Source organism: Spermophilus citellus (assembly GCF_964194105.1).
Source record: "Spermophilus citellus genome assembly, chromosome: 7".
NCBI classification, from domain to species: domain Eukaryota; kingdom Metazoa; phylum Chordata; class Mammalia; order Rodentia; family Sciuridae; genus Spermophilus; species Spermophilus citellus.
The window spans coordinates 27,501,960-27,529,257 of record NC_138188.1 but is presented as its reverse complement, the minus strand read 5'-3'; the positions used below and the strand labels follow the sequence as shown (position 1 = coordinate 27,529,257).

The following is a 27,298-nucleotide window of genomic DNA, read 5'->3' as shown; positions in this document are numbered from 1 at the left end:
AGGCCTTATTGAAGAATCATTTGTAAAAGGCTGACTTGCCAACTACACAATCTCCTGAGGTCAGGACCAGATCTGATTCATCTGTTGAGTATAGGTGTAGAGTAGAACCTGGCAGAGAGAGGGAGTCAGCACACCCTGTTTCATTCGGTTACTCCAGTGATGCCTGGTCAGCCAATAGTGGGTAGGCCATAATGTTTGTTCACTTGTGCTCTCCAGACAAGGAAATCAGAGCTAGGGATTCATAAATACTTGGTTTGACATGGCTCAGAAATGAAGGCTGAACAACCCTTAGCAGAGCTGCCAGCTCACCCACCTGTGGGCAGTACCACCCCATAGCATGGCAGGAGGCTACATTGGCAAGCCCTGACTCACTGTAGGCTATAGCACAGCCAGACACCCACAGAGTGCCAGTGATGCACTGACCCCAGCATCCTGGACATTCTGAGTAGTTCATCTGGCTCCACTTATCTTACTCTCAACTAGGAGCTTGATGTCTAAGGAAATACATCACCAGGAGAACAGGAAAACACTATCATGTCTGGAGAGGTAGGATTCCAAGCCCCATGTCTGGGGGCTGCCCTCTCACTATAGCAGGAGAACTGAAGGAGTGAAAGCACAGAAATAAGATGTAACCCCCCAGAGTGGACAGAATCTGAATTGCCTGGCCTTAACACACTGGCCCCAAATGGACACAGAAAAGGCACAGCAAGAGGCAGCGGCAAAAGGTCCAAGTGGAAACTAGGGACTTACAGTAATACATTCCACTAATTCCAAAAATCTACAAGTAGGGCTGGGGTTGTGGCTCAGTGGTAGAGTGCTTGCCTAGCACGTGCAAGGCCCTGGGTTCAATACTCAGCACCACATAAAAATAAATAAATAAGATATTATGTCCAACTACAACTAATAAATAAATAACTTAAAAGTAGCCATGAGCAAGGGGAACCAGACCTGGGCAAATAAAAAGTCAGCTAATGGGTACCTAAAGCAATAGTCCAAGCTAAATAAGGAAGAGGCTTCAAGCTCAGAGAGGAGATGGTCTACAAGGTCAACTCAAAGACTTCCCCACCCTTCCCCCAGAAACCCAAACTCCTCTGCCCCACTAAGCCCAGACCCAGGTCTATCTGTGAAGTAGAATCCCATGGAGACTCCTTACCATATGGGGGTGGTCATAGTAGACAGCGATGGAGCGGAGCTCAGGGGATATACTGCAGCTCTCTGTGAAAAGCTGCCCAATGTTGCCATAGGGCCCCACGTGAAACTTGTAGGCCACAGTTATGTTGCGGATGAGGGGTGAGCCAGCACTCACTGCCACCCCAGTCAGCAACCCTGAATACCCGGCAAAGGCCAGCAATGTCAGCAGCAGCAGCAGAGTCAGGCCCCCAATCAGGCCCAGTAGGAGCAGGTCCGACATGGTTCTGGGCCTCCCACACAGCACCCCAAGGCAGCTGCAAAGGAGACAGAAGAGAGAGGAGGCTGATAGCCTGCTTTGACTGTGCCCACCTACCCACCAGCTGGTTCTGGCCCAACCTTAGCCTTGTCTTGGATGCTCTGACCCAGAAGGGGGAGGAGCCAGAGGTGTTTACACATAGGGTGACCTAGAAGGGAGCTACAAAGGATGACTGAAGCCACAAGCTTCTTTATTTCTTAATCACAGTCATTGACGCTCTCAGAGAAGTTCTGTCTGGCAGCTAACAGCCCTGGTCACACCTGGGCAAACTGTGTCATAGAGGGACAGAAGAATGAATCAGCAAGGGATATACTCCTGGCCCTGATCAGCCTCTCCTAAGATAGGCCAGACACCACAATTCAGCCTTTCCCCACAGTGTCTCTTCCTTCCCACAGCTGAGCCCAATTGCCAGCCCAGATTCCCCAAGCCTCAGGAACTACTTTCAGAGGACAGAGGATAGACATGCATCAGGATCCAAACACTTATTAATAGGAAAATCATAAGGAACAAAACCCCAGGGGGAAAATGTGTCTCAAGAGACTTTTCATAGGAAACTCTCCTTTGATAAGTATATCTGTCCTGCAGGGACCCTGCTATCCGGCAAGCTCACCCATCCAGAACCAGAGGAGAAGTCAAAGCAAACCAGCCTGAGCACCCAGAACGAAGTTCAGCCCTAAACTTTCCACCAATGCTAACAGCTTCACTCTTCTTTCCCAGCCCACAGAATATAAACAGTAAGTAAGAGGAAAAGGCTGGTATAAGTAGAAACACAAAAAGACAGGGAAGTAACAGTTACTCAAAAGAAGCAAAAAAGCTATACAGGAATAGGCTCAAGATCCACAGAGGTCAGACAGATTGTCTAGGCCTCCCAGCAACTTAGAGACTGAGGCTGAATGCTCTTTTTTAAGCAGGCTACGCACAGTAACATAAAGGGAGGGATCACAGCATCCAGAAAACTACTTAAAGGGAGCATGGGACCTACTGGGGGAACACTCCCACTCCAATTATTTAAAATTAATATTATAAAATTAATATTTAAAATTTTAAAGGTTTTGGAGCTGAAAAGGCAATGCTTCTGCCCTATGGAAAAGTTATCCCTAAGGTTGGTCCCTGTAGGTTGTGAATGTGAAGAGAGTATGCTAAAACATTATTTTTCAAGTCAAAGAGCATGCAGCATTTGCATCTCAAAGAAGTCTCATACACTTATAATCCTACTGTATCATAATGAAGTGCCTCCCACAGGTCTTCTCACTCACAGGTGCTCTTGACCATCAGATTCATTATCTTTTTTATATAATTCCCTGTCCTATTCATTCTATCTCCAGTTGATTTGGGTACTTAACACACACACACACACACACACACACAAAGCAAGTATAGATCAGGGAACAAGTGGTTGGAAATATCAGAATGAGGACCCAGTTACTAACCTAAACAACTAAATCCATTTTGTCCCTCTCTGACTCCATTTTCCTCTTTTAACTATTTTTTCCCCACTCTGAGCTACTTCCTCCTTCAGCTACCTTGGATTCCAGGAACAGGCTCAATTGATAAGTTTCTTTATGAAAAAGGACTGATACTACCTCAAGCAAAGTCAAGGCATCATCTCAAAATGAAATTGCTCCCCTTAGTGGGAACAATTATTCCATGAGGAAACCAAGGCTGCCCCCAAAGCAGGAGTAATCATCTCACAATGGAAACCAAACTGCCCATTCAAGTGATGATGACTTTCCAATTCTGACCTTCCAGGAAGTTCACAGAACCAGTCCTCAGATAGTCATCAACCATGGCCTGACTAGGATGACTTACTCCACTAACTATGCAAATTCCCCAACCATGCAAGACCCTTAAAATTTAAAACCCTAAAATTTTCTCTTGAAAACAAACCTTTGGTCACAGTACCCTCATATGTGTCCTTCCCTAAGTGGCCATGCTGATTCAAGTTTCTTTCCTGCCCTTCACCTCTACTCTAGTCTTTGTCATCTTGGGATGGGTGGCCTAGCTAGCCTCTTCTACTGAATCATGGGGGCCATCATCTTCACCCAAAGACTCAAGTAACATTAAGCTACTTGACCAAGATCACACAGGTATTAACAGTCACCTGAACCAAAATGTAAGCAATGAGAACCCAGGCAGCATGACCCAGCCCCCATTTCCAATTTCTCTCTCCTCCCTGATGACTGGCTTCCAGAAAATCCCAAGCATTTAATCCAGGTTGGACATCTCTGAACTCAAGACCTGAAGCTCTCAGCATCAAGGACACGGATTGCTCTAGGAGTGACAAGCCCTTACTCTGTGCTACTCTCTTCTGCACACCTCTATTTCAAAGGAATTTAACTCCCACCTTTCTTTTGCCTCTCCCAAACCGCTCAGAAAGGGGGTAAATGTTCCTGCAGGGTGTGGGAGCAGAGCTTTAAAGCACGTAGAAAGGAAGAAGGGAAATGTTAATTTCCCCCTTACACAAAAGATAAAGGGAAGAAGGGCTGGGGAGGCTCACCTGAAAAGCCAGGTTCACTTTTAGCAACTCATGGCATCCAGCGCAGCAGGGGCCAAGTGCTCCAGTGCTGGGGGCAGAAAGGAAGAGTCACTCCAGCCCAGGAAATAACCACTGGGTAGGGCTCCACGCCCTGACTAACCCCTTCCCAAGGAAAGCCCACCAGGTCCTCTGCAAGCACCCACCACCCCATACTCAAAACCTTGGGGAAATCAGAAGCCAAACCCACCCTCACAACGTCTGGATCTTCTCTAGAGCCTTCCTCATACCCCTCTTCCTGGTGGGTTCCAGCCACCACACTTGGTGCCCAAACAGCCCTGCCACTAACCTTGGGAAGGATGTGCCCTTTCTCTGGCCTCAGTTTACCCTCGGATCAGAGGCCCCAGATTCAGACGCCTAACCACTCAAGCGGGTGTGCATGGGGGCTGGGTGAGTATGGGGGCTGGCGGCCGGTGTGAGCTTCCTGAGGCCGCTCACATGCGCCTTGGAGGAGGGCCGGTCCTTGGACGACCGGCCTTAAAGGGCCCCGCGCTGGCAAAACTTTGGCTCTAGAACGAAGAGGCAAGACAGCGGCTCTGAGGGGCCCGCGCGCTCTAGAGGGCGCCGCCTCTCGCTCTCGGCTTCCAGCCCTTGCCCGAAGCCTTGACTATATGTCTAGCCTCTTTCTCTCCGCTCACGGCTCTTGTAGCTCCACGCACCTCTGCAACTTAAGGGACGCTAAAGTTTGCAGCGGGGCGGCGAGGCGCGGCCTCGTGAATTAGATGGACTTAAAAGGTGACTCATGCCTCCGTTTCCTCCCCAGCTCCACTGCCCCTAGACAAGCCCCGTACCCGCGACTGAGGTAGTGGGTGACCTAAGGTGGGAAGGGCTGGCCCAAAGTCGCATTCAGGGCCTCGGACCTGACCGGGGCCAGCTGTGGACAAGACGATATGCAAAGGGTGGCGTAGGTCGCAGGGGGCCACGAAAGGGTCACGGGGAGGCCTGAGGTCACGCCTGGGAGGACCGTGGCCCCAGTCCCACGCCCCGGCGAGGACGCCTCTCTGGCCCGGCCCTCACCTCAGCAGCCATCCCACGGACGCCGCCCTACACAGGCAGCTCGGGGATCGGTCGCGGAGCCTGCGCGCGCCCGCCGCTCACGCTCGCTCCGCCCCCTCTCGCGGCGGGACGTGGCCGTGGCCGTGGGCGCGTGCGCCCGGGACCCAGGGGGCGGCCCCGCCCCGTCTCCGTAGCAACGCGCGCGCGCCAATCCCAGGGACTTGGCTGGGGTGGAGCCCACAGTGTACCTTCCCGCCTCCAGCAAGCAAACAGGCTGCAGAGGGTTGACTGAACAACACCCCAGGGTATCTGGGTTGGCGGAAGCTCTACTGCGACAGCCCAGCTCAAGACGCGGGGAAAAGTCAGCCTGGTGGCCGCAAGAAAGGGTCAGGCGGGGGTCCGGGAAACCGGACTATAGAAAACTGTTTGTACAGGTTAGGAAGGTGCGACACAGCAATGTCAACTTCTAGCATTGGTACAACCCTTAACTCTGGCCAGTTTATCTAATTGAGGTTTCATAACATGCTTGGGAACCAAGCAACACAAGGCCACTTGCTTCCGTTTTAAAGCTATAGAAGCTCAATCCCATTCTGGGCTCAGGGGAGAAACTGGTGGATCCAACCTCTCAACAACATAAATATCTGCTTCTGGCTTCCACTCACCCCCCACTAACTTTCCTTCAGTGGGCACAGGAATAATCATTCTCCCATCCAACATTTATCAAGTCCTGCCAGACAGTTCTAGGGGCTGGGGATACTGAGTGAACAAAACCAAATCCCCATCTTCTTGGAGCTAGTTCCAGGGGAATTCCTCCCTTAGACTCCTCCAGTATCCTGGATGTGGCTGGGGAAGGCTACTCTGACCTGGTTTAGCCTAACCTACTTCGAATTCCTTGAGGACAGGTTCAATCTTCAGCTTCTATCTCAGAACCACAAAGCACTATGCTAGGTGCCCAAGATAAAGCCCTGGTAGCCTGAGAAGCCTAGGTTTACAGTGAAGGAGGTGTGGAAGGAGACAATTACCCTCATAAGCCTGCTTATAAACAAGACAGGCTGGGCCAAGGACAATCTTGGTCCTTCTGATGAGGACTGCTGTTTGGGAGGGGGATCACTCTAAAGGGAACACAATGAAGGTGGCTGTAGAAAAAGTCAAACGCCATGTGTGCAGTGTATCTTGTAAATCCCACTACAACACCAGCAAAGGGCAGGCTGGTCCCACAAAGGTAGTCATAATCCTGGCTTTCCCCCCTCTCTGTCTGCTTCACATTTCTTCTTTCTACAGGGAGAGGGGACTAAATCTTACCACAGGGCTAAGTCTGTCCCCATACCCTGGGGAGACTGGCAGAATGGGCAGCTGGTCCCCTAACTCAGGGCCAGGCCAGCAGGTTCTAATGATGAAAATCAAGCACATGACTATTAGGTATACATTTGGAAGCATTTTCTGTGACACAAAGAGGAGTATGGCACTGGCTCAGAGACAGTCTCTGCCTACAGGGTTTGCCCATCAATTCTACTTCTCAGAAGTTGATGAGCTTCTTCCAGGAAAAGTCTAAAGTTGCCTTTTCTCACCTTGTACTCTCTGCCCAGTTCCTTTAGCTGGGGTGGGAAATCAAGTTCAGGGTGTGCCTTAGGAGCTTCAGCCAGCACTCTGTTGTGGAAGGGGAGCTAGCCTTCCACTAGGGCTGTAGCCAGCAGTCTGCCAGGCTTCATCTCCCCACTGCTTCCAACAGTGTAAATGCCACCTTGGTAAGATCTCTGAAAGGCCTTGGTTGGCCACTAGGAGTCAGCAGCTTGCTTTGCAAGGCACTTTCTTCACCCCTTGCAATACGCCTGAAACCTGCTCATCCAGTCTTTATCCTGCACACTTTCCACTCCCAGTCCCAGCTCCAATAATACATATCACCCTGTCAGGAGCCCAGACTTGGCCTTCCTTTTGCCTTCCATCTAAGGAATTCCCACATAGGCTCTTTTATTCTCCCTAATTTCCATATAATATTTCCCCAGGATTCCTTCCCTTAATGAAACTAAACTTGGGAAGCTAGAGTGGACTGTCCCCTCCCTCCCCACCTCCTCCCACTGAAAGCCCTGGTTAGCTTTCTGTGGGCAGTGGCTAGAGTCCTAACTCAGATGACAGGGAACACACATGCAGTCTAAGATTGCTTTCTGACAATGCCACTAGCCACTCACAGACACACCATCTCCCACCTCCCACTGATGCTGGCCCAATCCCCAGCCACTCAGCCTAGACAGGGTTGCCCTATAGGACTTGCCATGGCTAAGGACCAACTAGCCTTAATGACTATTTTGCTGTTTCCCTGAGAGCCTGGAAATGGAGGGTAACAGAGGATACCCAAACCTCTTCAGGTGAACAAAGGCTGAAAAAAGCAGTGTACCTCACTGCCAACAAAGAGCCTGCTAGCAGTTTTCCCTCTGTTCCCGTCTATCTCACCCCCCAAGTGCTGTCCCAGTGTCACTATGGTGAGTTATATTTTCACCAACACTCAGCTAATCAGCTGTCCAGACAATTCCTTAATCAGACAACACTGCCTTCTTGAGTTTAAATTTTATTTTACAAAAAGAGAAATAAAGAAAACTGATAGGCAGTTATACTGACTTACAATTGTTCTGTTTTTTTTTTTTTTCCTTAAAAAAGTGACATGAAACACAAGTAAAAATAAATACGTCATAGAAACAGCCAGTTGCCCAGTCTCTGGGGCAGAAGCGCCTGTCCTGCTGAGAGAGGAGGGAAGCCCATGATCACACCAGCAGCTGGATCACCCAGCCACAGATGCTTCTCTAAGCCAGGCGCAGGTCCCAGGCCTCAGGGGCGTCCTGAGGAAAGAAGACGGAAAACCAAAGCCAGGTGCCAGGGCCCTGGGGCTACCTCATCTCCCCCATCCCACCCTACCCCTTACCCCTGGCAGCAGTGTGGCCTTAGTGGTTATCCATTGTGACCCCCTCAACCCACCTGGACCCTCTTCCCCTGATCCCTCTGAAGAGGGTACAAGGAAAAAAAACCTGTCTTGGGCAGGCCTGGGGGATTCTTCTGGTTAGTCCCCAGCCCACCCTGAGTAACACAACCAGATAACAGTCATTTTACACCCAGGTGCACATGAGCACACATGTGCACACACATTATCACACTCACTCACTCAAACACAGCTGGGCTAAGCTCTCTTCTAGGGAGGGTCCTGGGTCAGGTCACAGTATGAGGTCCCCTCTCATCTGAATATCATCCCAGTAGTAGCAGAGAACCCAAACCTCCCCTAGCCCTCTGCATTGCAGATTCTGCAGCCTGCCTGGCTACCTCTCCTCACTGCACTAGATGACTCCAACAAACAGACCTGTGAGAGGGGAAAGGAACAGACTCAGGTCCCTGAAGAGTAAAGAAGGTGGACACTGCCTGCTCAGGAAGTTCATCGTTGTAAAGACTCAGGTATTCATAAAAGGCCTAGGGCCAAACTAGTGGCAGAGAACAGACATTGAGGGACCACAGCAGAATACACAGGGCAGAAGAGAAAAGGCAGAAAAAAGAACTGAGTCTAAATGGGAGCAACAGAGAGCACAGCATTCTCAGGCCTTGAGGTGCCGATTTCCTGGGACCAGTCAGCAAAGGGCCAGAAAGTCTTCTGGGGGTCCTTTGGAGAAAGGATAACTTCTCAAAGGAGTTTTGGTGAAGAGCCACTTGGCTGAGTACACAGAAAGCCATGGCTCAAAGGGAGAGACTGGTCATCTGAAAAGTGGGAAGTAGGCAGTCATATCCAGGAACACTAGGAACAAGGAATGTGAAGTCCATAGAAGACCTTCCCCAAGGGATGAGGACGCAGTCCCAGAGCAAGGAATGCCAGGTTTAAACAAATTGATGTAGAAGGCCTTGCTCTGCCAACAGCTTGCTTGTGAAACTTGGTTGTGTTTCAACCAATCAGTAAAACTTACCCCAGCTCTTTACTTTATGCTCCCAGAGTGGGGCATTTCATATGTAGTTAAACAGAATTCCTGGGGAAGAGAGTTCCAAGGACCAGAATTATCCTTAAATCAGGAGAAAATATAGAGGCCTAAGCAGCACAACTCAAAGGGGAAGGACTTCACAGATTAGATATCCAGTCTAAAGAAAAACATTTGACCCAACATGGTTCACTTTCTTTCTTAAATAGCTACTCTATTTCTGCTAGCAGTCTTTATCCACAAAGATATTAAGAAAGGATATCAAGCATCAGTACAAATGGCAATCTTGAATCATTTAGTACTATGTTCCCCAGGAAAAGTAGTTAGGCTACACAGGATGAATGAGACTTGAGAGACCCTTGAAAACATTTCATCAAAGAAAATGGTGAAGGAAAATGCCTAAGCCTGATCTTCTACCTTCCCTCTGGACCACCAGCCTTCCCTAACTAGGGCCTAGATGGTAGGTAGAAGCCACCACTAAATGTTTCAGATCAAAGAAACTGTAAAACATGGTACTTAGCTCTAAGACATTTCCTGCTTCCCTTACACACATGCTCATGTTTGGTGTGCATGCACATATGCCCACCAGCTCATATAAAGAGAAGAAAAATCAGAGATGTTTTTTCAGGTTCATTAAAAACAACAAGAAGCAACAAAACCCATGAAACTAGTTGCAATTCAGTTTCTCATGATCTCACCATCACCCCCTACATAGTAGAAGCATATATTATCAGATTAAAAGTCTTCTCTAGCCAGGACAGCTTCCCAGAATTATGGCCTTTGCAGGGCTGAAGCAAGACCTGGACCCTGGAACGACTGGGTAGGGAACAGACAGGTGTGTGTTGCCTCTCAGACACCCATCTGCATCCTGGCAACTTCAAATGCCTATTCCTCTAGTGAATCGATCAAGTTTCCTGCTGAAATGGTTTCTAGATTTTCAAGAGACTGCTGCAGCGACTTCCTGTAAGTGAACACAGAAATATTCCTCTTTCCCTTTACACATACACATACACACACACACACACACACACACTCACTCACTCACTCACACGTCTCTAGGATCCCAATGCTCCAGGGCTGACAAACATTAGTGTAACCCAAGTTCTGAGTGTGTTCTGACTAGCTTACTCTTACTGCACCAGCCTCAACCTGAGAGCCCACTCCAAGTGAATCCCTTCACCATCCATTCTTGGGACGCATCTGAGAGAGAAAGCACTGGTTGGAACTGCTATTTTAAAATTATTAAAATAATTTGCATAGCTAAATTGAAGATCTAAGGCTTCTATGAATAGAAGAGTTAAGTGTCTGACAGGGTGTTATGAAACAGAAAGCGCCTTAAGTTCCACTTTTGGTGTTATTGTATAGTGCACAAACATGCACACGCGTGTGCGCGCACACATACACACACACACCATCAGTCATCTCCCCATCTCTCCCCTGGAAACAAATCCCAAAGTTTGCTAGGCCCTCCAACAATGGAATGGGCTTGTCAGTAGAGATCCAGGTTAAGCAACCTCCTGGGCTGGAAGAGGCAAGTGCAGCAGCTACCCAGCCAATGGGGAGCAACAGACAGGTGGTAAAGTTCTAAAGCCAGACAAGTTTATTCATCATAAAGACTGCCTGGCAAAGTCTTGATGGGAGGAAGGAGATGGAGACAAACAGGACACAGAATATAACAATAGAAGACAGCCAGTGTTTAAGGACTAGAAGCTCCTTCCCTGCACTGGCAACAAGGAAGGAGAGGCCAGAATGACTAATGTATTCAGGTTCTCTTAAGACAAAAGCCAGACTTAAGGCTCCTATAGAGGAAGGATTCCTCCATGCTCCTTCAAAGATGGAGGCAGCAGACGCCAGGCCTGCAATGATCACCTGATAAGCTGGGGAAGCTGAAACACTTCCTAACAGGAAATCAATGGTCTATTCCCTCAACCCAGCAGCTGCCTATCCATAGTTTCACTATTCAGCATACAACTGACCTCTATCATTCCAGCAGGACACAGCTCCAAATTGGGGGGGGGGGGGGTCACTTACTTCTCAATAGCAAACTCCATGATCCCAAGTTTCAATCTCTATAGAATGAGTCTCACCACCACTAACTATCCAGTCTCAGAATTCCCTGATCTTCCTGAGAGGTCACATCTCTCCAAAACATAGTTGTTTAATCTAACCCTGGGTCAAACCTAACTCTCTTTCCCTGTTAAATTCACCACCCACTCAGGAATTTTTTTTCACCAGCAGCTATGGGGTCTAGTACATCTCAAAATGTCCCTATCTCCTACCTTCCTTAACCTTAACTTCCCTGCCACCAAAAAAAAAAAAAAAAAAAAAGACACATGAAAAGTCTAAATAATAAATAATTGCCCATAACCATAAGAAATAAATTAACATGGAACTTTCTAACAGGGAGGGAAAGGCCACCAGGATAGACAGCTGAGGCATAGTTCCACCCTGGTAAAGAATGTCTTTTCCAGCCACACTCTATGACCTCTCACTCACACTGCAGTGCTTTTCCCTCTCACCCTGGAAAGGGAGATCTGCTTAAAGACAACCACTGAGGAAAGAGACAGAGGTCGGTAATGCCCATTTTCTCTCATGATTCCCCCTGCCCACAATTTCTAAAATAGATGTGGCTCTGAAAACCAGGGACTTGAGTTACCTGGGCCTTCTCTTCACCCAACTAGAAGGAAACTTGTGATTTCCATGGCTCTTCTCCTGGGCTCACCCTGATGTTCAACTAATAGTGCCATGAACCACCACTCTCTGATTTCCATTTAAAAAAAGATAAATTCATTTTTTAGTTTCCCCCTTAGTTCCTCCCTCCCTCCCACCCCTCCCATCTTCACCCCTGCTCTGTTACATACATGTACATACATACCCAAACATATACACACGTGCGAGCGCATGTGTATGTGCGCGCACACACGTGCGGACGCACACACGCATGTACACACACACACACACACACACACACACACCTGGTCTGCTTACTTCCCACCCCTTAAAGAGACCCCATTCTACATGGGATCTCAGTCTGCTCCCCCTGCCCACCCTTCTCTCACTCACCATCCCCTCCCTACCCTCCCCTCCCCAGGCCAAGCTAAGTCACCCGGTAAGGCAGCTCTCTTGGGAGAGACTGTTCCCAAAGACAGAAATGGGATGTGAGCATCTACACTCAGATGGGCAAGCAAGCAAGCAGACAGCATAAGCAAGGCAGGAAGGAAGGGAGACAGGCTGCCCTGCCCTACCGTCCCTGTTTTGGGTCCCTGATTTCCCACTATTGCTGCTCCATTGGGGGTTTTGTTTTTTGTATTTGTTTTTCCTCTTTTTAAAAATAGCAACAGAGCCCTGCCCCTATGGCTAACCACTCTTCGTTGTCTTCTTCCTTTACCCTCCTGCCAAGAACCCTATTCTCAAAAAGCCCAGATCACTGCCTTTCAGCTTTGTGAGCAACCTGCTGGGGACCCCAAGTGAGGTGGGGAAAGCCTCCCCAGCTATTTCCCAGTGACCTCTATTACATCATCGTCCTTATCCTCATCATCATTGGAACTGAACCCCACCTCAGCAATTTCATGTGAGTCAAATGGAGGCACCTGGGACCGGAGGAGGCCACCAGCTGGGTAGCCTGCATGTGGGGACATGTAGCCAGGGTAGACAGACATGCCCCGTGAAAGGTTACTGGATAAGACAGGGGAGGGAAAAGGCGCAAACATCCTCGGCTCGGACAGGAGTGGCTGTGAAAATGGGAGTGAATAGCTGGGTAGTATCCCTGGCACAGAAGGGTTGAGCATGAAGGAGGGGTTGCTGGCAGTGACTGAGGTAGCCGTGGAAGAGGAACTGACGGGGCCTGCTGGCACCAGAGGGTCAGTAGTCACTGGAAATACCAGGCGGGCATCTGCCAGCAAATTGGACAGCTGGTAGTAGGAGGGGGTACTGCCCATAAACAGGGAGTTGTCCCCAGCCTGGGAGGTGAAGGGGGTGGTGAGGTTATGATTTAAGGAGACGGGTGGCATGGCAAACCCGCCAGAGACTGGATACCCGTGTTCATACGGCTGCACGGGGGCTGGCAGATGGCCCTTCCTGGACCGCCGACGGGCTGACTCCTGGGCGGCAGGTGGAGTGGCCAACTTTCGCTTGTGGCCCCTTAAGTCTAGCACTGGGTGCCTGCCACCACAAGGCTGGCCAGTCACCAAAAGGGAACTATTGAGGCAATGACTCCCAAGCCGTGACTCAGTTCCAAGAGCTGTCCCGGGAACAGCACTGCTGTCCACGAGTTGGGCCGGGGGGCCAGGCAGGGAGGCATTGGTGCTTGGGGAGCTCTGACGGGATTCTCGAGCAGCAGCCACATCTGCATACTGCTGGAGCTCACTGATGATCTCCGGACTGTCAGGAGAGACGGGCCTGGCCAGCCCCTCAGGGTCAGGGGCTTTGGGTGATGAGGCACTGTGTCTGCCGTTGCTTGTGGACTCACAAGAAGGTCCCTGGGAACCTGGGAACAAAATACAGATAACTTAGCACCAGAATAGCAATAAAGAGAAGAAAAACAATGGGGGAAAGCTATTTTTAAAACACCCTATCTTGTGGCCCCCCAAATTCTAATTATTTGATGTCTAAATAACATCACTCAGTTAACCCTTCCCAGTGTCAAAGAAAGAAATCATTTGATCCCAGATATAAGTCTAGCCATGAAAAGGCACGTTACTTTTCTGCACCCAGATTTCCCAATCTGTAAAACTCTACCAATATGAATCCTATGAGATAATGGCTATGAAACATCAGATCATTCTTAAAACTAATCAGACCTTTTTTTTAGGGGCAAGAGACAGTGACCAGGGGAGAAAAGAGGTAAATGAAGTTAAAAAGCAGTCCATCCTAGTATAAAAAATAAAACAAAATCCATAGCTATGGAAGAATTGGCACAAATAGGAAATCTGTATATGACCTGGATATATTATGACCTGGTAACATTATAGAATTATTGTTAGCTGTTCTTTTAGTGTGATAATAGTGTTGTGGCTAGGAAAATGTCTTAAATCTTAAGATATATGTTGAAGTATATCTTAAAAAATGATATGAAGTCTTCAAGTTACAAATGACTCAAATAATAGAAAGGAAGAGAGAGGTTTACAAAAACTAACAATTATTGGATCTAGGTGTAGGGTGTATGAGCACTCACACTGCTATTCTCTCAACCTTTCTGTCTGTATAAAAATTTTCATAACACAAATTAAGAAGAACAAAAGCATTGTAGCTCTTATATCTCGGTGGTAGGGAGGATAAATAAAAATCACTCCCACTGAGGAAAACCTGGCAAGAGTTCCTAACACTGTTAATGTGCCACACATATACCCTCTGGCCTGACAACCCCACTTCTAAGAATATGTCCTATGGATACATCCACATGTCACAGTAGTGCAGCAGAATAATCTGAATGTACATCAATAAGGAGCTAGTTAGTGCATTGTGTTATATCCCATCCTGTGTAAACCTTCAATGAGTTATTACTGATGAGTGAAAACAGGAATAAATAGTGTATTATAGTATATTAGCATTGTTTGTTTTAAAAATTTACAAAGAAAAGCCAGGCATGACAGCACATGCCTGTAATCCCAGAAACTTGGGGGCTGAGGCAGAAGGATCACAAGTTCAAAACCAGTCTCAGCAATTTAGCAAGGCCCTCAGCAATTGAAGTGAGGCCCTGAGCAACTCAGCAAGACCCTGTCTCTAAAAGGGCTGGGTATGTGGATCAGTGGTTAAACGTCCCTGGGTTCAATCCCCAGTACCAAAGAGACAGAGAGAGAGAGAGAGAGAATTTATTTATATGTTATTTACGTATTTTATACACACAATTATATGTCCACACTCACACAACCCTGTATCATAGATAGAATATCTCTGAAAAACAAACAAGTGCTTCTAAGCTTCAGGCTAGCTGGAGAAATAGAAAGAAACACTTATTTTTCACTTAACTCCTTTTTGTACATTTTGAATTAGGAACTATGCATACATTATCTATTAAAAAAAATAAGCTAATTACAAACTAAGTCAAACCAATGTGCAGGTTGATGGGAAGTAAAAGTTACCATACCTGAGGCAGCCATCCGACCATCTTCAGGGGCCTTTGGTTTGCCAGTTGCCCGGACAGCAAAGATCCGTCCATCACTGGTGCGGATGTACGTCCCTAAGAAGAGACATGAAGATGACTTTTAGAAACAGATATGTACTGTTTCCAACCTAGGCACCATGGGCTGGGAAACAGCTATAAAATTAAGTCTCATTCCCTCTCTCAAGATCCATGAAATGACGAGTGGGATAATAGTTATGGACTCATAATTATTTATCTATTCCAGAAACATTGATAGTTAGACTACCAAGTATTAGGCACATAGTAATATACTATGACTAAACAAGATAGAAAAGGCCCTGTTCTCAAGGACCTTAATCTCTAGAAGAGAAGACAGATAATTATACCAGAAAGTATAAGAAGAAGTCAATGCAATGGAAGAAATAAAGTGCTATGAAAGAGAACAATTTGTCGCCTTATACTCTCCCCAATACTCTGGCTCAGGTTCTCCTCTTAATCTGACAGGAAGGACTGTCATTATCCTCTCTCCCTTGTTAAAAGAATTCAAGACCCACACCTTCTATTCCCTCAAGGCACTAATCTACCTTCTCTTCATTCTTGAGTATGTCATTAGATCAATATTCTGGAGTGTCAGGCCCACCTGTAGTTTTCTAGAATATCAGAACTACCTGTAGGCCAGGAGTTGGCAAACATTTTCTTAAAAATACAGAGAGTAAATATTTATTGTATTATAAGCTATAAGATCTCTGTTGGCAGCTTCTTAATTCTTCTGTAACATGAAAATGGCTAGGCATGGTTGCATTTCAATCAATATTCACGGACACTAAAATGTGAATTTGTGGGGAGGGGGTATTGGGGATTGAACCCAGGGACATTTAACCACTGAGCCACATCCCTAGCCTGTTTATAGTTTATTTTGAGATAGGGTCTTGCTAAGTTGCTTAAGGCCTCAGTTAGTTGCTGAGGCTGGCAGTGAATTCACAGTCCTCCTGTCTCAGCCTCCCAAGCTGCTGGGATTACAAGCATGCACTTCCATGCACAGCTTAAAAGTGAATTTCTTATAATTTTCACATCACAAAATGTTACCCCCCCGCCGCCTTTTTTTTTTTTAACCCAAATGAAAATGCAAAACCCATTCTTAGCATCCAGGTACAGTAACAGGGAGCACACTGGACTTGCCCATGGGTTGTAGTTTGCTGACCTCTGCTGTAGGTTAGAAAGAGCCCCGTTATACGGTGGGAAGAACCCAGTAAGAGAGCTTGAGTTGTCTTTGTGCATCTGGGTACTTCAGGGTAACCTTTTCCTAAGCCTAAAGGTATTCTTAACTCTAGGGTAAAATCTCTTTACCACACACAAAAAAACAAACCCCAAAACAGCCTCATATATTGATGGGTTTAAAGGCTAATATGAAAAACAGGCTTCGATTGTTTCTTGACACTGTTTAGGCCAGCTTTTTCATTCTAGCAATCTCTCGTCACTCTGTAAGGAACCCAGAAACATGTATGGACTTTTTATATTACCACACTCAAAAAATTTTATCACATGCCAGCTACAGTGACACACATGTGTGTTCCCAGCAACTCAGGAAGCTGAGAGAGGAGAATCTTCAGTTTAAAGCCAGGCTTAAGAAACTTAAAAAGCAACTTAAAAAGAATTGGGAATATACAGAGATGTAGCTCAGTGGTTCAAAACAATAGAAAAAAATTATGCAACCCATGTGTACTAATTCATTCCACACAATCAATACATTTCCCAGCCTGAGAGTCTCACTCTGTTCTCGAAGGAAAAAGGTACAAATGACACATTAACACATATGTTGGCTTATAATCCATTTCATAATGCTTTCCTGTCAGTTTTGGTCTCTCGGTATCTACCCATCCCCCTCCTAAGATTCTCCATAAAAACAGTGGCAAAATACAGAAACACAGGGATGGACCTTGATTCCCTTTTTTAAAGTCACTTACCAATATTCATTGGGCTCAACCCAACTCTGCCAAGCTCCTAGAAATGCCATTTTCTTATATCCCCCAATTGTGACAATTTTGTGAGATGATTCCTATGCCCCATTAGCTCAAGTCATTTGTATTTATTCTGTTTCCCAGCCTAGTACTCTCAAACAAAGGCAATGGATAGGTTCTTTGGTCAGGCTCTCACCTTTCGTCCCACGGATGATGTGGATGCTCTCACCAGCATTAATTCTAGCCTGAACATCTGTAGAGCTGTTGAGTCCAGGAATAACAATATCTAGTGAAAAATAGACCTCAAATTTAGATTGCATAGGGCCTGACTGAAGAAGGGAAAGAAAATGCAAAGACCCATATCTGTCCCAGTTCCTCAATGGTTTCCTACAAGCTTCTCTGTGGAGCAGAAGTTTAGAATCAAGGTGAAATAGGCAGAATCTTTCACAATTGTCTCAACAAAGAATACTAAGAAACCAAGAAATCTCATCTTTCCAATTTTCCTTGCTTTAATTAAAAATTATAGTTTTAGTTTAGAAAAAATTTTTAATTCAAATGGCATTTTATCAGTTCCACATCACTTCAGGCTCCCAAAGTGGCCTCATCCTCTTCCATGTTGGCATTACTCCACACACACAGTGAAGAGTATTTTCAAGAATCAGCAGAGAAATGGGATTGCAAAGAGCTCTTTTTTAAAAAATTGTTGTTTACTAATTTCACTTTTTTTTTTTTACAATGGACATGTATTCTTTTTATTCTCATAAAAATCAGTTAAGATGTTTTCATTAAAATTTATATGTCATGAATATTCTAAATAGCAAGATTGAAAATAGGGTCATGAAATGCTTTCCTTCCCAATCACTTTGAATCACAGAATTAACTAAAGTGTAACTAGGCCGCCCACCTTGCACTATTGCTCACTGACCCAAAATGCTCCAGCTACATCAAACTCACAATGAAAGAAGCAAGTGATAATTCAGGTTTCTAATTACATAGGGAAGTTGATAGCTGTCTTTTATACCTAGCTGATTTTATGTCACCTAGCAGGACTCAGCACATTCACATCTCTGTGACAGCTTATGAGACCTACCCTGTGATCTAATGACACTTCCATAATCGCTGTGTGCTCAAAGGATTCCATCCACCATACTCAAGAAAACCCATTCTGTATTTTTCTTAATATATTTCATCAGATTGCAAATTCTTCTCTGCTATCTTCTCTATTCTTACCTACAGTGCCAAACGTAGTAAGGTCTAGAATACAAAAGGTATTTGACAAATATTTCCTAGTGAACAAAGTCATTTTAAAAGGGATGATACCCCTGAATAGAATGGAAGAGTTCTCTGACCTGTTGTGGTGACCACCTTCTGCACGAGGACTCCCGCCCTCTGCAAGTAGTTAATCGGGAAGTTCATGGATGGATTTGTGCTGGAAGCAGAGCTTACAGTGCCTCCCAGTGGGACATGCCGTGGCATCATAGGGATGGGGGTGGACTGTACAGGACGAACACTGGCCACAGGCTTTTCATCACCCTTCAGTGTTGGCTGCCTATAAGAGAAAGACAAACAGAGTTGAGAAGAACAGCTCTTGCCTCTCTCCAAAGGCTGTGGGGCCTCTCCAGACTGACCTATTCTACATTCTCAGTTGGTGCTAAGAGAAGAATCAGAAGAACTTGCAGGGTCTGGTCAATTTAAAAGGAGACCACAGTCAGACATGGAGGCACATGCCTGTAATTCTAGCTACCTGAAAGGCTCAGGCAGGAGGCCCACAAGTTCAAGGCCAGCCTGGGCAGCTTAGTGAGATTTTGACTCTAAATAAATAAATAAATAAATAGGGCTGAGGGTATATAGCTCAGTGGTAGAGGGCCCCCAAGTTCAATTTCCAGTACTGCAAGAAAAGGGGGAAAAAAGATAAGAAGCAGATCTTAGAAAGAGTGGCAGAGAAAGATGCAGAGGGATAACACCTCTCCAAGAGAAGCAGAGTTAGATGTCAATGGAATACCACCTTTCTGGAGATAAGAGGAGTCATGTGCTTCTCCTCTAGAATTTGGATTATCTAGATCAAGAGTTAGTCCCTGAAAGGAAGTTAGAATGATACCAAGATGCACAGAGGGAGGAAGAGTTCTTCAGACCACAGGGTATATTACATTAAAGACAAAGGGGGTAAAGTTTTCCTCATTTACCCTTGTGGTAGAATATGTTTAGGTGATCTTGAGAGACCGTCCCAACCTTAAGCCATTTTTACTCTCTGAAACCTCAAGTCTTGATAAGTAATACAAATACCCTTCTCTATACTACTTTTCACCAAGCTCCTACTGATTCCTGAGCCAATCTTTAAATTGCCCCTGTAGTCAGGACCACCATACAAAAGCAGCAACAGCAGCATTACTGTGCACAAAAGCCAAACTTCTAAATGACCACAACCAATCAGAAAACTGGCTTAACACCAAAATGTTAATCCGTAGTCAATAGCTCATTCTTCACTATCAGTTTCCTTTCAAATGGATGTTGGTACTCTGAGAAAGTTATTCCTGATTCAAGATTTTTTTTTAAAAAGTTCCTATCTCTAATGTCTTCAGTCTTTGGGCCTGGGGTAGAAATTCCCTTGGACAGGTATGTTCTTCCTCAATTGACTGAAGACTGGCTCATGAGAACACTTTTAAACCACTCTGCTTTTAGAACTGATCTGCATGATTCTTCAATCACACCACTCTCAGATTGCTACAGGCCCACTGGGGAAGCTCCTTGCTCAGTGTGGACACCAAAGTTCCCAGATAGGCTTGGCAGGAGTTAGAGACCCTGGTTAGATGTCAACAGGATTCCTCCTAGGATCAAAAGTCAGATGGATGACAGGATGCCAACCTAAATTTCATATTCTTGCTAAGGCTAGAAATTTGGGCAGGCAGGCCTCTTCAGGTATCCCATCTGGATAAGGAATCAGCAGAATCATGGTATGCCCCCATCAAATGCAATGAGAAGCTAGAATCTCCACTGGGCCGAGGTAGGCTGGAAACAGAGTTATCTCCTTACAGCCCAGCCTGGACCATTTGTCACATTTTCTCCCCAAAATGCTTTTCTCCCTTTGGGCTCAGACTTAATCTACTCCTTATGTTACAAAGAAGAGTCCAGAAAAAAACAGAGGTGAAGGACAAAAGAAGAAAACCTTCCCAGACAATAGTATCTTTGAAAATGACACAAAAATAAGAAGCCTAAGGCTTTAAGAGTGACTTTCTATTTAAAAGTACATTCAATGAGTAGCAGCCAGCTTATCATGCAAAAGGATATATGTTCTATTTCCAGTACCATCAAAAAAAAAAAGCAAATTTATTCACACAAAGAAAAAAAATCAGTGTCTTGTACATAAAATCTTAGAAATTTAATATTTTCAAGTCCTCATTGGCAAGATTATTTTTTACATGTGACTCTTATAAATTGATTCCCCTCAAATAAAATAATTTGCTTTCATTCAAAAAAATTAGGCAATTAAAAAATGCAAACCACTCAATCAATGACTAGACAGTTGATCTAGTTATTACAAAGGAAGGTGAGGGCTGAAAGGCACTTTGTCTTTAAATACAGAAAAAACTGATACATAGATACTTGTTCTGTAAAATCTAACAAAAAGTCTCCCTCCCTCCTTAGCAGTTGGCCTCCACACAGTTCACATTCTCAACTATTCAATAAATTTTCTTGCTCAAGATCATCGCACACTTACAGAATTAAATCCCATTAGGAACAAAAGTATTCCCAGACTATAATCTGGGACCAGAAAGAACATGGCCATCAGCTTGAACTTCACTGCTATGTGAATTCTAGGGCCAAGGTGCTGGGATAGGATGAAACTGTGGAAGGGCTGAACTTTTGTGTTTTGGGAAGCTGTATTCCCTTCTGCCCCACTCAGTTCCCCCAGGAGTCCTTAAAAGCTTTTCTGAGTGAGAAAACCAGCAGCTCACTTTTCCAGCCAGGGCAATGAAAACCAGAGTCACTTAAAACACTATGGTTGCTAAACTACTTTGACACCTGACCCTAGAACAAAACCTATCAGAGTTCATGACAGCCAAAGCAGCAGATTGTAGGCTCTCCCTTTGGTTAAAAAAAGAAATTGAAAAAATTTGGGCCTGGCCTAGCAGCAGACCCTCCCTCCCCTTTCAATAACTCACCAGTTCCTCTGACTGAAGGCAGGGATGCTGGTCAGGCTCTGGTCACTGGCAGGGTAATATTGTGCATATGATGGGCGGGTGTAGGGAACTGACGTTCGTTTGTCTTCCTCATAACTTTTCTTTGCTGCTTTTTTCTCAGCCTTGGTCAGCTTGTGATCCTTTCGGTTGAGGAGCAATGACTCATGCTCGAAAGGCTCCTAGGGACACAGGGGGATGTTGATTTAATTACCAGTCTTTGTGCCAGCATGACTGACTGCCCTGCCAACATACTGATGGACAGTGAACCTTACTTTGAAACCAAGAAGGGGCTGGCTCTCTCCAGCACTCGTAAAGAGCCTGCTCATAGGCACACACAAGCAGGTTTACTGTCTTTCTGTCAAAATTCTAACCTATTACCCACTTCAGACACCTAAGCCTGTCTTCCCTATTAGAAAATTAAGAAACTACATTTTCAGAACTTCCCCCCTCTTTCTGCTATATAAACTCACAATGGCCAAATTATTAAACATGTCTGAGCTCAGTACTCCTAGAATCTGACGAAGGGTAGAAGCAGGTGGTTAGAATAGAAAAGGGACTATCTGGGTCAAGGAAAAGAATCAATTGCATCCCAGATGTCTGAATGAAATACAACTTCAAATGAAGAAAGCAAGCTTGTCAGACAAGCCTCCTCTGACAGAGTCTGCCATGCTTGGGAACTTCATGCCTACTGGGTTCTTACCTTGGTGATGAGGTGAGGGTACTTCAAACAAGCAAGCTGTAGAACTGACTCCTTGATACCTTTCACATTCAAGGATGCTTGGGGAGCTGGCTCCTTCTCAACAAAGTGCAGTAGGTTTTCCACCTCTTTCCGGGTAAAGTTCAGCATTGGATTTAGATCATCTACCACCCGATCTAGAAGAGAGAAGAAATAAAGAAAATCAGCACATGGGAAAGAAGATTAAAAACACAATTATAAAGGTTAGCAGGGAGAAAGGAGGTTTTATGTAGCAGAACTGTCACTACTGATGAAAAGTCATCCCATACCTGAAAGTCAAAGGTCAAGACCAGGAATGATAGTGAATGCCTATAATCCTCATCACTTAGGAGGCTGAGGCAAGAGAAGGCTGGACAACTTAGAGAGACCCTAAGAGAGACCCTACAAAGGGCTGGAGGTATAGTTCAGTATTGGTTAAATTTCTGATACTGAAAAAAAAAAAAAAGTCTAAAACCAGTCGAAGGCCCTGGTGAAATGAAAACATCAGAAGAAAAATTGCATAATTAGCTTGGCTCTTGTCATTAAATCCATCTTCAACAATGTGAGGTCAATCCCTTTTAATGATTGGAATGAGAATGAGAAGGGAGGAACTGCTGGTTTTCTAAGATTCCTCACCTGCTTATGATCCCATACCCTGCTCCTCCCCTCCCACCTTTGATACTATAAGGAAGGCAGCTTGTATAGATGTACCTCTGGAATGCCTCCAAGATAGCCCACCTGACATGCCCTGCTTGGAAATCTGACGATCATAGATCTTCTTTTCAAGCGTATAATCAGCCACCAAACGATAGATGTGACAGGGCTTTTTCTGGCCATAACGGTATACCCGACATACTGCTTGGGCATCATGGCAAGGGTTCCAGGAAGCATCAAACACCACCACTCGATTGGCGCCAATTAGATTCACACCCAAGCATCCGGCCCTTTAAAACATAAGGTAATAGTCATTGAGTCTTTAGTCTTAAAGAAGGTTTTTTTTTATCAGCTTTACCCTCCCCCAACATTACTCTTCATTTTAAGCACAATATACTCAAGAATTTTGCTGTCCTGCTGAAAAATAGTTACGTTCCTCAAGCACTGAAAACTATACCCTGAAATCCAACATGGCAGTGCCTACAACTCTCTATTCCTCTGTAACAAGTAAGGCCCCACATCCTGGTTCCAGAATGATATCCTTGGTCAGGGGATATTTCTACACATGATGTTTCCAGTGTTTTTACTCTAATCACTGAGGGGAGTGACAGGCTCATACCCTGCTATGGAACATTCTAGTGGCAGAAGGCAGCACAGCTTTTGAGGTACTTGGCATGAGACAAAGGATGCATCAGCCTTTTATGATTACATTGACTGTTCACTTTTTCAGGCACTTTCAATTTATCACATTGTCTATGCCTCAGAACAATCCTCAGAGAAAAGCTAATTATGAATGTTAATAAAAGTCTCAAAGAACTTTATGTCACTACCACAACTTCTTTTTGGGATCCCCTCTCTGATCTCAAAAACAAGTTACAAGGCCAGGTGCGGTGGCATACACCTTTAATCCCAGTGGCTCAGGAGGCTGAGACAGGAGGATTACTAGTCAAAGCCAGCCTCAGCAACAGGAGGCACTAAGCAACTCAGTGAAACCCTGTCTCTAAATAAAACACAAAATAGGGCTGGGGGGCTGGGGATGTGGCTCAAGCGGTAGCGCGCTCGCCTGGCATGCGTATGGCCCGGGTTCGATTCTCAGCACCACATACAAACAAAGATGTTGTGACCACCGAAAACTGAAAAAATAAATACTAAAAAATTCAAACAAAACAAAACAAAACAAAACAAAAACAAAATAGGGCTGGGGATGTGGCTCAGTAGTCGAGTGCCCCTGAGTTTAATTCCTGATACTAAATAATAAAAACAAAAAGAACAAGTTACAAACCTGAGTAGACTTCAAACCTGAGAGCCTTTGGGGTATATGCCAATGTGGCCAATTGTTTGAACACACGCCTTTGATCTCCCCTCACAGTTTCACTCACCTTGTGGAAAGAAGGAACAGCCAGGTGGTGAGGTTGCTGGGATCATTGAACTGATTAATGAGTCGCTCCCTCTCAAAGGCAGGGGTGCTACCATCTAGCCCTAGGAAGGAAGGAAAAACCACAAGAAGTATACAGATGAGAGCAGGGATATTCAGCAAAAATCACTAGGAAATGTGTTTTATGAACAGAAACACTATAGTGCTCAGATCCCACCCCTAGACATATCATGGGGCTACAGTGAGTCCAGGCTTCCACAATGTAAAAGTACCCTCAGGTGATTCTCATATGCGACAAGGATCATAAACTACTTTTCTGCCCTTTGGTATCTTAGGTGAGTTCTAAGACCAAGGCTCTTAGATTTAAGAGTGCATGTACTCACCTAAGGAGCTTAAAAAACAAAGGTTCAAGGTGATCTCTCTACCTCAGCCCAGGGAATCCTGGGGTGAGTTCAGGGAGACTAAGGATTCTGTGTTTTGGTATGGGTAACATTCCTCCACCAGATATTTGCATTTTTAACAAGCTTCTTAGGCTAAGGACTTGCTTTAAAAAGACATAAGAGCAATAAAGCCGGAGCAGTTGAATGCAACACATGAATGAAAAGAGGAGCTCAAAAGGGGGAGGAAAAAATATATCATACTATTATGGAAGCAATAGTATAACTGCTCAGTATTGTGGTCCTCAATGAGGACCCCAGCCTCTCTCTCCAACCTGCGTTCTCACAATTTCAAAGCACAGATCACCACTGACTCATTGGGCAAGTCTATAGTAAACACAAGTTCTGTGCCACATCCTGTACTGTGGTCTCCTTGCCACCCTCTAAACCTCCATTCCTCTGAATCTTTCCCTTAGGCCAATGGTTCTTACAGAGCATGGTTTCTCTACTCTTGCACTTCCCAGGGGATATTTGGCAATATACGGAGACATTTTTGATTGTCAAAATTGTCTCCAGTGAATAGACACCAGCGATGCTGCTAAATATCCAACAATACACAGGACAGCTCCCTATAACCACAGTTTGGCCCAAATGTCAACAGAGCTGAGGTCAACTATTTCTCAACTTTTTATCATTACCATTCCTCTAAGGACATTTTTAGACATTTCCCCCATCACATCATGTCTTCCATGAAATTTTAATACACAGATATACTATACATCTGTTTATGCATTATAGAGAGAGATATAGATATATATGTGACTTATACATTGAAAAAAGTAAAGAATTTTCACACACACACACACACACGCACACACACGCACGCGCGCGCGCACACACACACACACACACACACACACACATACAAATTTTCACCCTTTTAGAGGTATTATTTTCCCCACAGAGAAAGTAGGACTGACTTATGCTCACTCTGCTCTTCTGCCTTGGAATAATTTTCAGGCCACTCTCACTCTATATATTCGAATTCTCCCCATCTTTTCTAAAACACTTCTCCAGCCAGTCTCACTACACTTATCTATCCTTCTTAGAATCCCAGAATGGGCAATCAGTGCTACATTTGCACTGGAGCTATTACATCTCAAATGAAGACAAGGGCAATGCCTTCTACTTCTCTACATGCCTCCTATCTTTCCCAAGTCCCCCCAGTCCCTAATATATTGATTCATTCATAAAAGTTGGCTCTTAGGGTCTCCCTGCTCCTAGGCTAATCACAGATCATTTTTATGCACTGATGGCAAGCAAAGCATGAGAAGAGGAAAGGAGAGAGAAGGAAAGCAGATCTTTCCAAGGCTCCAGGAACAAAGCAGCAATAAACTCACGGAAGTAGCTGACATTTCGAACCCACTTCTGTGCTCCCTGCCCTTCAGCACCAGGCAGACAGGGCACTTCTCGTTTTCCCAGGAACTCTTCAATGAGAGCCAAGGTGGAAAGGCTCTGGCTGAAAGGGAAAATATGGTTCAGATGGCTCCCAGATCCCAGGAATCTTGTTCCCAATAGGCCTATATTCATGTGCAACCTTCTGACAATGGAAGTTCCCACAACCTATTACCCATAAGCAGCAACCCCACCAAGAACAAGCAAAGATATTCTGCCTAGCTCATAATGGGAGCAGAGTCATCTACACTTTTATTACTATCACTTCACTGAAAAAAATAAGTCTCTCCATCCTTATTTCCTCCACTAAGAAATTTGGGGGTTTAGCTCAACACTCAAATAGCATTAGTACTACAAACCAATACCAAGTGAATATACATTAAATCTGATCATGAGCCACAGGCAATCTTAGGGATCTTGCTAGGGAAAGAAAATGACTTGGCTTCTTCTAAAATAATGCAGATGGCCAATCTTCCCTAATGTAATCCTTAAAATCAGGGGTCACTAGGTTCTCCCAAGTTAGAATCATTGCTGCCCTCTCAAAGAATGTCACATATATGCATGTATGAATATATCACAATGAATCCTACTTTTATTCATAAGTACAATGTATCAATTTTTAATATAAGTAAATAGAAGGGAGATCAGTATAGCAAGGAAAGGGACTAGGAGAAGGGAGGAGGCAAGAGAAAGGGGAATTACCATAGAATGAAATGGAGCAAATTATGTTTTGTACACATACAATTATGTCAAAATGAAATAATAAAATAATAAAAACAGGGGCTGGGGCTGTAGTTCAGTGGCAGAGCGCTTGCCTAGCACATGTGAGAGACTGGGTTCAATACTTAGTACTGCATAAAAATTAACAAATAAAGCCATTCTGTTCACCTATAACTACAAAAAAATTTTTTAAAATAATAACAATAAAAACATAATTTAAGAAAATTCAAAATGTGTCCCATGTAGAGGCTCCCAAGGCAGGCTCCTGCCACTTGGCTTTTCTCGGGGCATAATCTGGTCAGAAGAAAAAAGGAAAAACAATTTACTACATGTCTGTTTTCCTGGAAAGTCCATTTTTAATGAGACTCAAAAACTGACAATGTGACTATGAAACAAATCATCACTTACTTGGCCTTATAAACAAAACTTTTATAGGGGAGGGATAAAAGCAGATTAGAACAGGGATCAACAAAGGTTTTCTGTAAAAGGTCAAATAGCAAACAAACATTTTAAGCTTTGTAGATCACATATACTCTGCTGAATATTTTGTTGTTGTTCTTGTTTTACAACCCTTTAAAATTTCCAAAAACTACTTTTAGCTCTCAAGTGGAAGAAAACAGTTGTGGTGCACACGCCTGTAATCTCAGCAACTCAGAAGGCGAAGGCAGGAAGATTGCAAGTTCAAGGCCAGCCTGGGCAAATTAAGTAAGACCCTGTCTCAAAATCAATAATAAACCAGGCACAGTAGTGCATGCTTGTAATCCTAGTAGTTCATGAGGCTGAGACAGGAAGATTGCGAGTTCAAAGCCAGCCTCAGCAAAAGTGAGGCGCTAAGCTACTCAGTGAGACCCTGTCTCTAAATAA

The 27,298-nt window shown here is 44.9% G+C and overlaps 2 protein-coding genes across 6 annotated transcripts in view; both read right to left on the bottom strand.

Moving 5' to 3' along the window:
- TEX264 (testis expressed 264, ER-phagy receptor) overlaps positions 1-5,146 on the bottom strand; it is a 31,298-nt gene extending 26,152 nt beyond the window's left edge. Inside the window, exons 1-3 of one of the 4 annotated variants that reach the window (XM_081300758.1) lie at positions 4,998-5,146; positions 3,945-4,011; positions 1,154-1,445 (exon numbers count right to left, since the gene is read on the bottom strand). In XM_081300758.1, the coding sequence (XP_081156884.1) occupies positions 1,154-1,411 (258 nt within the window). In that variant the 5' untranslated portion in view covers positions 1,412-1,445; positions 3,945-4,011; positions 4,998-5,146. The other 3 variants (XM_081300761.1, XM_081300760.1, XM_081300759.1) reach the window with 3 other exon arrangements.
- Positions 5,147-7,531: 2,385 nt separating this feature from the next.
- Positions 7,532-27,298, bottom strand: part of RAD54L2 (RAD54 like 2) — a 121,885-nt gene continuing 102,118 nt past the window's right edge. For both annotated transcript variants that reach the window (XM_081301122.1, XM_081301121.1), the window contains 9 exons: positions 25,660-25,778; positions 23,887-23,986; positions 22,592-22,797; positions 21,839-22,011; positions 21,121-21,317; positions 18,310-18,509; positions 17,157-17,246; positions 15,006-15,098; positions 7,532-13,406 (listed from right to left, as the gene is read on the bottom strand). In XM_081301122.1, the coding sequence (XP_081157248.1) occupies positions 12,412-13,406; positions 15,006-15,098; positions 17,157-17,246; positions 18,310-18,509; positions 21,121-21,317; positions 21,839-22,011; positions 22,592-22,797; positions 23,887-23,986; positions 25,660-25,778 (2,173 nt within the window). In that variant the 3' untranslated portion in view covers positions 7,532-12,411. The remainder of the gene's footprint in view (positions 13,407-15,005; positions 15,099-17,156; positions 17,247-18,309; positions 18,510-21,120; positions 21,318-21,838; positions 22,012-22,591; positions 22,798-23,886; positions 23,987-25,659; positions 25,779-27,298) is intronic.